The following is a 12,305-nucleotide window of genomic DNA, read 5'->3' as shown; positions in this document are numbered from 1 at the left end:
AAATTTATGTGAAACTATTAAATCTGAAACGGCAGTTCTGTGAGCATCAAAAGGACGAGTTCCACAAGTAGGATTTTAGTTTTTCTTGCGATGTCACATAATTCAAAAGATGATTCAAAAGAACAAAGCAGAAAGTGAACCTACAGAGAAGCTATGCAAACCGGTCTGTGTGCTTTGACTAATATGAGTAATACAATATATACAGTATTACATGCACATTTTACCAAAAATATGCACGCCAATATACTTAGATCACATTTTAGGATGCAAAAAGACGAGACAAAGAAATGCATTTCAAGAAGCAGCTGTATTCGACTATAAAGGCATTTCTAATCCAGTGTCTCTAAGCTGTTTTCTTTGTATTTCAGTGTAAAAAGCCTAAATTCTATTAGAAAAAAAAAGAAAACAAAAGGAAAAAACAAAATCCCCATTCACCAGTCATTTTAATTAAAATAGAAAAACCAGTTCATTTGCATTACCACTTTCCCTCAAAACAAATATATTTATCCATATATATATCTATGTATATATATATATTCATTCTCAAGGCAGTTGGTCACGACCAAATTATTTGACCTACTCATGGCCATGTTTGTCAAAAAAGTAGAAAATATAGCTAAGAATTGAAGAAAATAACCAGCAGAAGCACAGTTTAAAAACACTGCACTGGGCAACAAATATTTCATTTTGACTGTGATTGGGGGGAGGAAGTCTGTCAAGGCAGTGTGGCACATGCTCACACTTTACTCTGGAACAAGTGCAATGCAAAAGAGAATACATTTCTCACACATCATAAAACTCCTCATTCGCAGCAATCCGGTTGTCCATCGGCATCCATTTGCTCGGTTCTTCCTCCCGCAGCAGCGAAGGCTTGGTGCTGTGCCAGAAGAAGTAAATCCACGTGGTGGAAAGATACTGCAGAAGTCAGGGAGTTGGGTTCTCTGCTCAGTCCGCAATTATTCATTTTCTTTCTTCCAATTAGCATTAAAGGAAATAAACTACCGGCATACATCTGACAGAAGTACAGTATAGCTACTTTTAATGTGTTGCATGTTGAGAGAAAGCAGAGTAGCAAAATCCCAACAATCCAGCATCTCGCTTTTACAGTAAAAAAAAAAATGTGGCAAATATCTTTTCCCTGAATACTGCTTTATCAGTAAATGCAGAAGAGGACACAAGTAGGAGAAAGACACCCGATATGAAAATTAATAATGACAGCAAATCCGTACTGTGTGGCCGCGACTGTAACTCTCAACTGATTCTCATAGAGGACACATTGGAAATAGGACAAATGAACGAGGGGGGAGACAGGTTCACTATAAAAGTAAGTGATCTTTGAACAAGTTGGATGGTGGCCTGAGGAGGTTCCCTGGGTTACCACTTACGTGAAGAGTATGTATGCATGGTGACATGAAAGCAATGCTTGTAGGAAACAGAGAGAAGAGCAAATGAGAAATCCCTGGGCTACATTAGATGGCGCAGAGGAGCAAAGGTCCCAGCAGGCCTCCATCCATCATGTCCATCTGCTACAACAGATACGCATCAGCTATGTGCTTCTCTTTTGCAACTCCTGAACAAAGGCTGTGAGAAAAGAGGGAGGAACAGAAAGCGTATATACATTTTAGTAAATGTATACTGTACATACTTGAAATAGAAATCGATGTTTTTTTATTCTCACCTCTTATAATTTCCTCCTTTACTTTTTGAAGTTCTTTTCGCACCTCCTCAAGGATTTCCTGCAGAAAATTTTACCAGGAGTCACAGACAGCTTTAAAATAAATGAATTTGGCAAAACTGGACTGTGTGTGTGTGTGAGTGAGTGAGTGAGTGAGTGAGAGAGAGAGAGAGAGAGAGAACTCTGCTCCCCAATTAAGTTACCTGTTTCATTTTTTCTAAGTCTGACTCATCTACTCCACTTGTGTCATTACTGTTGTTTGCAGGCTTCACCCTGTGCAACAGAAAAGGAAAAAAAAGCACTAAAATGACATAAGGGTAAGTCAATATAGTGCACACATGTACTATATATATATATATATATATATATATATATATATATATATAGTGTATACATGTACTATACACACCCGAAAGAGTTAGTATTGATCAACTAATTTTGCCAGATTTTTAAATTACTACAATTTATGGATTAGAACATGGGTGCTCAAATGCTACCCAAACATTCGATCGCGACGGCGTGCCGAAACCCCCCACAAAAAAAATTATTTTTCTGACCTTTAGCTCACCGCGCATGTGCAAACAACGACAATTGGTACAGGAAAACACGGTAGTCAGGGAGTTCCCCCCTATATTAAGCCCTCGGTTAAGAAATGTTATCAAACATGAGTATGTATGCTGGCGTATCACTTTCATACAGAAAAAGGCGGAAATATTATCTTCAATAAAATCTCTGCAGCTGGAATGGCGCTGTGAAGCCATGTATGATGTGTGGAAGGACTTCAGAGCTTGTGAGTGTTTCTCAATCCAGTTGGACGAATCCACTGACGTGAGTGAGACAGTCCATGTGTGCATTTTCATTCGTATGGTGTTTAGTGATCATCAACGTGAACTCAGATAGAAAAAAATCTTATAGTTAATTATGTTGTGCAATATTGGCTGATGCGGTGATGCTAGGCACACAAACTTGCATTTACACAAAGAATCCTCAATATACATTAAAATAAATGTGTTTTGCATTTTTGTAGTGGGTAGATCTTTGTGGCTTGGTCATTCTATTTTATAATTGGTCATTCTAAAACCAAAAAATATATATATATAACATAAATACAATAATAAAAATTCACATTTGTCAAAGATACTGCACGTGTACTCTCGATAAAAGCGTGGCTAAACAATCCAAATCTTGACAATCAGCTATGATACGTTTAAAGTGGCAGTAATTTGGTCAAAAAGGGCAGAAATGGCCAAAACTCACACAACCTATGGAAATACAACAAATTATGTCGTGGATCTTTTTTCTCCTAAGGATAAATAGGTAAAGAGTGCAAACACAATACAGTAAAGCCTCGGTTCTCGAACGTCCCCATTTTTGAAGGAAAATTTAAGAGATTTTTTTGCTTCTGTTTGCGAACGAAAATCAGTACTCAAACGCCCCCGACAAAACCCAGAAATAACATATTGCACGAGGCCAGACCAGCTGACCCACCCACGACACGCTTTGTTATTGTCAATCGAACGTGCCCCCCCCCCCAAAAAAAATAGAAATAATGTGCGTGGAGCAAGGAGATGACCCACCCACGGCCTCTTTTATTGTCAATCGAATGCCACCCGCAAAAAAACAAAAAAAACGGAAATGACATAACGTGCGCGGCGCAACCGGCACACTTTTGTTATTCTATATATTGTAGCCCCTATACACAGACATGTCCTGGTAGTGACAGTTGTTTTTCTTCTTATTGAGGACTACGGTATTAACGCCCAATCATAGCTCCAAAGAAGGCAATTTGCTTTTTCAAAGTGTCCAATCATAGCTCCAAAGAAGCCAATTTGCTTTTTCAAAGTTAGTTCTGCATTTTTGTTAAAAAAAAAAAAGTTTACAAGGCTGGGGACTGAGGCGCTACAGATATGGCAATGCACTCCCAGCCTAGCCTATTCTACTAAAAAAGTATGCATTTTAAACAAAAAAATAAATATATTTCTAAAATTATTTTATCATATGAAGTATTTCAACTATACATGTTTTTCTACTATGCAGTTTATTATCAGGAAAAGTTAAAAAAAATGCTTTAAAAAGCCCAATTTTTTAGGCTTGTGGAATGCATTATTTCTTTTTCCACTCATTGTAATGGGAAACAACGATTTGGTTTTCGAATAAAATCACTTCTCGAACTGTTTTCTGGAACGGATTGTAGTTGAGAACCGAAGTATCACTGTACATTTTTGTGTGCTCCATCATCTGTAAGCCGTGTTGTCTACTAGGGTGAGAAATGAAAAAGCAAGGGAGTGAAGGTGCCAGTGGATGGGATAACATGTATACCTGGAAGTTTGGGACAAGGAGGAGGTGGAGTCCAAGCTCTTGGGAACGGAGTTATTCCTGTTAGTGAGACATATACACGCTGCTCTTTGAATGGAAATGGCGGACAGTCACAACAGCAAACTCTGACAAAGGTGCAAAAAGCATGCGCATATTTTGCATATTTGTGAAGCTGCATGCAGACTGATGGAGGAAAACGGTTAGGGGGAGTTCAAAGACGCAATGCTGAAGTGAAACAGATTGATAATGACAGCCTGGTTACATCTGGATTATTAATTACCTGGTCATAGTGGAAGAGGATTTCTCCCAAGGTCTCCTTATGATCTCTGACAAAGATGAAAAATATAAACATTGCATTATTTTGGGAATGAATGACAGCAACAGCTTACACAAATCCTGGCTTCTCACCAGTTTGACCTTGAGGCTCCGACTCCTCCTGTGTAGAAAAAAAAAAATAAAGACCTGTTTACAGTGAGTCATCCTGCGACAGATTCTAATCTTTGCACACATAGTGTAGTAGTAGTCCACCCAATTTTATTAGGCCCAGTTTTTGGGTAGGAATTAATGAGTTAACAAGCAGGTACGTACATTGTCTTGTGTCTTCGTAGGGACTTTCTCTCCAGTGTCAGCTGCTTTTCTCCTGATGTAACAAGGAATTTAGTTTTTAGGTCAAAACCAAGTTTTATTTTTTTCAAATGAATGATACAAATAAGGAAGAACATGAACTATGAAAAACGTTTGAATTGTAACCTAGTGGGGGACAACAATTACTTTTTGGGACACGGGAATGTTTAAATTGTTTTCCATTGCATCTACCTTCGGGCCAGGATGGCACTCATCTCACCCATCAGGTCGCCACCACCTCCGATAGAAGAGTTGCTGCTGCGACTGGAATCTGCTCTGCCCACTGGAGCTGCGGCAGGTCCGTCCTCCTGCTAAAAATGCAAAATGGTAAGAATTTATACAAGATCTGCTCTGTGGAATCCGACAACAACTTGATACACCACCAGGTCGCTGGAGGAACGACAGGCAGCCAACATAAAATAGCACTGTGACAGTTTAGTCAGAAGACACAGAGATGAGCATTGTCTATAAATAATAAACAATCTTTGATGAGTATGGTATATTCCTTCCATTTCACGTTTTTATCATGCAAGTGATTGGAAACTCATTGCTAAATTGTAGTGTACGGATTTGGTCTCTTGGAGGCGATGTATTGGAATATAAGTATTCAACTACTGTATGTTTGTTGCCATAGCAATAATGGCACTCAACCTCAAATACGCAAGAAGCCTCTCTCGCTGTAATGACATATTTACAGCATAGTGAATTTTTGTATTTTATTCTGTGAAATCGTGATGTGATAGTGGTGGAATTAAGAGGGGGACTATGTCACTTAACTCCCCACTGAAGGGCGAGATCCAAAATTCAGCACTCGCTGCTGCAAAACCTCAAAGACTTGCTTGCAGGAGTCGAAATGTTTCCAATGGACTAAGATTCAAATATAGTTTTTACTTAAAAAGGTCTGTGTACTGATGCAGTGTTTTTTTGTTTGGTTTTGTAAAACAACCCCCGTCTGACTGCAAAAACACCTAACGACTGTCATTTGTATGTTTTGTACTTATTTTCCTTCACAGACCCCTAATCTATCTTCTATTGGAGTTGAGGGTTTGAGTATTGCAAGTAGGCATCTCTGCTGGTCACAGCAAATAGACACTATGCTGGGAAAAATAAAAATCAAGCTCATATTTGAGCAAAACAAGAAACAGCCTGTGTTTTAGCATCCATCCATTTTCTTCACCGCTTACCCTCACGAGGGTCGTGGGAGTGCTGGAGCCTATCCCAGCTGTCGCAGGAGGCAGGCTACACTCTGAACTGGTTGCCAGCAGATCGACAAACAGCCGCACTCACAAGCAAACCTAGGGGGAATTTAGTGTCTCCAATTAATGTTGCATGTTTTTGGAATGTGGGGGGAAACCAGAGTGCCCGGAGGAAACCTACGCAGGCATGGGGAGAACATGGATACCCCACACAGGCGAGTCCAAGTTTGAACCAGGGACCTCAGAACTGTGAGGCCACCGCTTTACCAGTCCCCCCTGTGTTTTACCATTCATGAATTCTTGTAAATGTGCCTTTTAGTGGTTAGACACAGACCTTTTTAAAAGGTTTACGTTTTGGAGCACAACACTGAAGTTGCCCTGTAAAAAGTGTTCTCTGTTTGGACTTTGTTTAAACAGCCTCTTTGTGATAACCAATAATGTTCATGAAGCTACGAACTGTGTCCACAACGTTGTAGTCCTGGCTTTATACTCACCTTAGATAATTTACGAAGTTTCGCTCCTGCCAGGGCTGCGGCCAAGCCCCCTCCTCCACCACCGCCACCACTCATGCCCCCTATGTCTGATGGCAGAGGTGGTGGAGGCGGGGGCCCTGCTGATGGGGCTCCTGAAGATGGAGGAGCGCTAGCAGTTGGAATAGGCCCAGGTGGTGGAGGAGGCCCGGGCGGCGGGGGAGGTGCGGGTGGAGGGGCAACACCCCCGGAAACCATAGGTGGAGCAGGAGGAACAGGTACTGAAAAAGAGATGGCCATTTTAGCACATCTTCTCAGCTCTGAGTAAGTTTGTGTCCAACTGATGGCATATTCAGACTCATAGAAATGGTGACATTCATGTGGCCAACAATATGTAACTTTAGCAGCTGACTACAAATGGTGCAAATTTAGAAGTGGCACTGCATTTCGAATTAGGTCACAATTAGGACAAGATATAATTGCAATCATTATTATATGCCTGCATATGGACCCAATAAAGAGCTTAACACATACAGTTGAACCCAGATGTTTACATAAGATGTGCAAATACATTTCATTTTTCATCTCACTGTCTGAAGTCAAATCAGATTAAACCTCTTGTTAAATGCCACAATAATGAAATAAAATTCCGTAGAGAATTTGATATTGTTTTCTTCGAGGTGAAAAGTTTACATTCTGTATATTTCCTTAGTAGGGAGAAGCATTTCCCTTGAACTGCATTTCTTGGGTCAATTCTTTTGGGTAAGCTTCCACAAGCTTCTGACGGTACTCTGCTGAAATCCCGGTCTATTTCTCCTGAGAGAACTCGTGTAACTGAGTCAGGTGTGTCGGTTGCCATGCTCTCACGCACTCCTTTTCAGATCTGCTCACAAATTTTCAAAAGGATACAGAACAGGGCTTTTTGATGGCCACTCCAGAACATTGCCTTTTATCCTCAAGCTACTTTTTAACCATTTTGGCAGTATACTTAGGGTCATTGTCCATTTAGAAGACCCATTTGAGCCCAAGCTTGAGCTTTATGGCTTATGTTGTAAGTAATGCGCTTTCTTCATGATGCCATCTATTTTATGAAGAGTTTCTGCTGAGGCAAAAACAGCCCCACAACATGATGATTCCACCTCCATGCTTCACAGTTGGGATGGTGTTCTCAGGGCTAAAAGCGTTTCATTTTTTCCTCCAGAGGCAACAATGGTCATCACATCCACTTTAGTTTCATCAGACCACAAGACTTTTCTTCAGAAATTACGATATTTTTCTTGGAGTCTTTTTGCATACTGTAATCTGGCAAATCTGTCTTTTTCTTAAAAAGTAATGGGTTCATTCTTGATGAGTGGCCTTTCAGGAGCTTCCAAAGCTATGACCTCAACGTCTGGGCTTACCCATGTTCTTTAAAGACTCAGTACTTTTAATGCATGTAAACTTTTGACCTCAAAGAAAATAAAATTCCAAGAAATTCTCATTATTATTGTATGTAACAAAATTAAATAATTTTGGCGATCCTGACATATCAGAAACAAGAGAGGATTAGACTGATTTGACGCCAGACAGTGAGGAAAAAAAAAATGAAATGTGTGTTTTTGCACAGTGTATGTAAACGTTTGGTTTCCAAATGTACATGTCACAGAAAAAAAGGGGGTGGGGGGGACAATGCATGGGACTGACGAACAGGTCATTTTTCCTGACCTGCTGCTGCTTGTCTCTCTCTTTCCAATCTCTCTCTTTCCTGACGCTCTCGCTCATTACGCTCCCGTTCTTGCTGTTCCAGCTTCTGCTGCTCCAACCTGCAAACACACAGTTGTCACCACTGTACTACTTCTTATGTAATATCTAGAACAGATTTAAATGTCATTGAAAAATAACCTATTAAAGGTGATTTGAGCAAATTTGTTACTTCATAATTATGCATCACACTGGTAAAACTTTGCATTGATGAAGAATCTGTCAATTTGAAAAAAAAGTTGGTGACACCAGCAATATACTATTTTGAAAGTAATTTCTAACTTACTAGTAATTGTAGATAGTACCAGAACTAGTGTCTATGTCACAGTGGAAGCTGGTGGTGAAATCATCAGGCATCTATAATTACAGCATATGGTTGCGGGATGACGTGATGGATAGCTACATGCTGAATCTGCTGTTATGGCTTCAATTGAATGATTTTGTGGTATCTCTGTGTAAAAGAGGCTTACATGTGAATTTGATCCAAACAAATCCAAACAGAAGGACCATGATTAATCCCTAGATTCCCCTAGTAGGATACAATAAACAAGCTATTGTTCCACATACTGGACGATATATGCTAGCTACAACAACTGAAATCATCAGTGTACCAAAATCAGGAATTGCATTGATTTCAACTGCATGATAAAGTATGCAATATAAAGTATACTGCACAAATTGTGTTGTCGCTAAGAAGTCCACAGATGGACATTGTGGCCTAATTCGAGTTGCTTCATTTCTCTTCGACTAAGTCCCCACCACATCTGGCATTTTGCAGCTGTATGCAGCACAGCTCTCGCACAGAATACAAACAACATGAAAGTATACACGCACACAACACAAAAAAAGTACACAATCATACGCACATTTGCTTCATTGCCTGATGTCAGTGGCGGTGGGTTAATCGCGACAACATCACAACTGTTTGATAGTTCTAGTTAAACATGATTCTCATACAGTATTTGGACACTCATCGTGCTTAAAGCCAGGAGTGTAAATAACATTGACCTGCATGTAAATCAGTGCTTTAGTCCCTAAGCCACAGCATGGCAGCAACAGGCAGGACAAACACTGGTTTGACAGGCAGTCTCGCAAGCCAATCACAGACCTTTTAGTCCAAATGAGATTAAAAGGTTAATGCAACGTCCATGCGGCCCAGAGTAACGGCCACTGCTGGAGAAACGGTGGAGAACAGAAGGTGACGCTGATGTGAGATGTGCTGGCCTCGTTGTGTATTTAACCTTTAACCTACAGAGGCTGACAGTTTAACAGTGTCAGGATAATGGCACCAAATCCCGTGCATATGCTTGTGCAAAACTGCCAAGTGGACAACTGCAAAGCTTAGGTTGCCTGAAGTGACTATTGATTGTTAAATGAACTTAATGGAGAGAATGTAGTCTGGATATATGATACCAGTAGACAGAACAACAGAAAACCTTTATAGTGGCTCTTAACTCATTTGGTGCAAAGATAATAATAACAATTGGGGGGAGAGACCTTGGCTTTGCTGCCTAGAATTAAGACATTGCATAACCACGCTCATTTGAGCCCACAGCACAATGATGTAAACATATTTTGTGGATTGCATGTGGAGGCATTTAAATAATGTGTCAAGCTTTATTACCTCCTTTGTTGCTCAATCTCTTCGGGAGATGGACCGTTTGACATCGGCCGCGGAAGGGTTGCATAGCCTGCCAAAATATAATGCACAAAGCAAATTAGAGTAAATGTAAAAGGTTACTAAAGTTTGGATACCCACCAGCAAACTTTTTTTTTGTTACTATGGTCCTGATTGGCCTGTTTTTCACTTTATAATCAATTGTTGGCAAAAATTGAAGAAATAAACTAAAAATTTGGTTATTTTGGGCTCTCTTTATCATTCCCTAAAATGCCACAAAAAGAGAGTCAAAGCACGAGCTCACAGGAAAGTAATAATTGGTGTCAAGGAACTACAGGCATTGTTGAAGACCGAGTTGCTATGATTTTTACATGTCTGATAGCAGCCAAATTTGTCGTGGGTTGTTAGTAGAAGTTAAGAGTCATAGCTGGGTTTAGTGGAGATTAACCTGAAGTATGGCTATATTATTTGTACATTCACCTGCCTTCACTGGCATGAATTTACTGAAATGTATTCATAATACGCTCACAACTTTAATACAAACTACCAAAACTGACCCCAACAATAGGAAAACCCTTCCGCCTATGTATAACACGCACCATAGATTTACTACCATCTATGCTGAAAACATGAAGTCTATATGTTTTTTCAAATATTGTGCTGAGTGTGTCTGTGTGCTGAGTGTGTCTGTGTGTTTACTTTATATATATATATATATATATATATATATCTTAATCAAACTGTATCGAACTGTAACTGTGTTGACTGTACGATTTCTTCTTGTGTTCTCATGGTCGCAATGAACAAAGACGATCGACTTAAATCACTGCTCGAAGATACGCGTGACATTTTAGTAGTATTTTAGTACTAGATATGGCTGCACCCGCGATATCCTGTGATTCTGTGGTAAGCAACAAAAATTTCCAGGATTGTATTTCCACATTTCAAACACTAGACACACTACATTTCATATTTGAATGAAAGTACTGTGGTGGTGTGATGACAAATATTAATTAGTTCCACATCAACTTTTGGTGTGCTGGTCTTCCGGTTGTCTTTTGTGTTTTCTTCTGAAGGTGTTAATCATGATGGTGTTAATAGTAGAAAATGTTACTCAACATTTTTCACCTTTGAAGATGTATTCCGTTGAAGCGGAAATAAACAAAATAAATCAGCCATCTAGTAGACATGCTAATCTGATGCCGCCAACAGATGTGGTAGCCGCAAATATAAAGGATATGATATGGCAGTGCCGGCGAGGCTTTTATGATTCTTGGATGAACAGCAAAAATTTGTGACATTGCATATCATATTAGCATGAAAGTTTCCTCCCCCCCCCCCCGCACAACCTCTAGGTGTTAGCATTTGTTAATACAATCTGAAAAAAAAAAAACACTTTCCAATGAATCTTTTTGGGGGGGGACGAGGGGATGCGTACTGTAAATGTCAAACTACAATAAGTGACATCCCACTCTTAATCCATCAGGTTCAATATGACTCTGATCCACACTTTACAGCTCTAACGGCTTCAACGCTTCTGGGAAGGCTGACCACAAGGTTTGTCAGTTTGTTTATGGGAATTTCTGACCATTTTTCCAGCAATGTATTTGTGTAGTCACTCACTGATGTTGGAGGAGAAGGCGAGGATCTTTAATCTCTGCTCTACTTGATTCCAAAGTTGTTCTATCAGGCTGAGATTAGGACCCTGTGCAGGTCAGCCAATTATATCCACACCAAAGTCTCTCATCCCGTCTGTATGAACCTTATTTTATGCACTGGAAACGCAAGGGTCATCGCCAATTTTGGGGGGAAGCTGGGAAGACAAAGCTGGAAGGATAGACTTGTCTGAAATCTCTCCTCCAACCTTGTGGAAAGCCTTCCCAGAGGAGGGCAGACTAACATCATATTAAATCCTGTGGCTTAAGAATGGGATGTTACTTAAATTAATATGCGAGACACAGCAGGTAAGCAATGTGGTCTGTATTACTACAACAATGTGAAATTATAATTTCACCACGAAATCAGATAAGTCCTTGTACCTTATATTACAGTCCATCGAATAAAACCACAAAGATGACTTTGAAAGAGTAAGCATTAATTCTATTTGACAACACTGTGATAACAACAACCAAACGGGAATATTGGAGAAAACGGGTTTTGAAGCTACTTGAGGTAGTGAGAGCCAGCACCTGCGTCTGCCATGGAGCTGAGCACCTCCAGAGCGTGTGTCATGCCATTGGCAAAGAGCGCAGCATCCTCTTTGCTGCCAAAGTTCAGGCCCCACACCTGCCGAGCATCCCGCCACTGATGGAAATTAGGTGTGGCTTGGTTGTACTTCAACCCTCGCACAATAGGACAGTTTATAACAACCTGTACAAAGACAAGGACAAAGGGCACATTCAAAAATGTGACTTTCTCTAACTAAAAAAGTCAGAAAAACGTGTGGGTGTGTATTTTCTGGAACATTCCTCAATTAGTGGTTAGAAAACCCAAACTCGTGGTTCTTTATTCAAACCAGTAGGTGGCGTCAAGCTGGTGAATGAGGAGGGAAACAATGTTGTGGTTTTGAGTGTTGCCTGAATGTGCTGACATGCCATTTCACTATTTGTTTAACAGGCTCTGGATTCCACAGAGCAGACAAAGAGGAAAGGTGAGTATCATAGAGA

The 12,305-nt window shown here is 40.1% G+C and overlaps 1 protein-coding gene across 3 annotated transcripts in view; it reads right to left on the bottom strand.

The window, feature by feature from the left end:
• Positions 1-68: 68 nt before the first annotated feature.
• vaspb (vasodilator stimulated phosphoprotein b) overlaps positions 69-12,305 on the bottom strand; it is a 29,778-nt gene continuing 17,541 nt past the window's right edge. For 2 of the 3 annotated variants that reach the window (XM_061827623.1, XM_061827620.1), the window contains exons 3-14: positions 11,829-12,009; positions 9,646-9,712; positions 7,986-8,083; positions 6,306-6,562; positions 4,808-4,926; positions 4,580-4,631; positions 4,400-4,427; positions 4,272-4,317; positions 3,995-4,051; positions 1,879-1,948; positions 1,679-1,736; positions 69-1,581 (exon numbers count right to left, since the gene is read on the bottom strand). In XM_061827623.1, the coding sequence (XP_061683607.1) occupies positions 1,547-1,581; positions 1,679-1,736; positions 1,879-1,948; positions 3,995-4,051; positions 4,272-4,317; positions 4,400-4,427; positions 4,580-4,631; positions 4,808-4,926; positions 6,306-6,562; positions 7,986-8,083; positions 9,646-9,712; positions 11,829-12,009 (1,068 nt within the window). In that variant the 3' untranslated portion in view covers positions 69-1,546. The remainder of the gene's footprint in view (positions 1,582-1,678; positions 1,737-1,878; positions 1,949-3,994; positions 4,052-4,271; positions 4,318-4,399; positions 4,428-4,579; positions 4,632-4,807; positions 4,927-6,305; positions 6,563-7,985; positions 8,084-9,645; positions 9,713-11,828; positions 12,010-12,305) is intronic. The other variant, XM_061827622.1, reaches the window with a different exon arrangement.

The sequence above is a fragment of the Syngnathoides biaculeatus genome, chromosome 8 (assembly GCF_019802595.1).
Source record: "Syngnathoides biaculeatus isolate LvHL_M chromosome 8, ASM1980259v1, whole genome shotgun sequence".
NCBI classification, from domain to species: Eukaryota; Metazoa; Chordata; class Actinopteri; order Syngnathiformes; family Syngnathidae; genus Syngnathoides; species Syngnathoides biaculeatus.
This window is presented reverse-complemented; position numbering and strand designations above follow the sequence as displayed.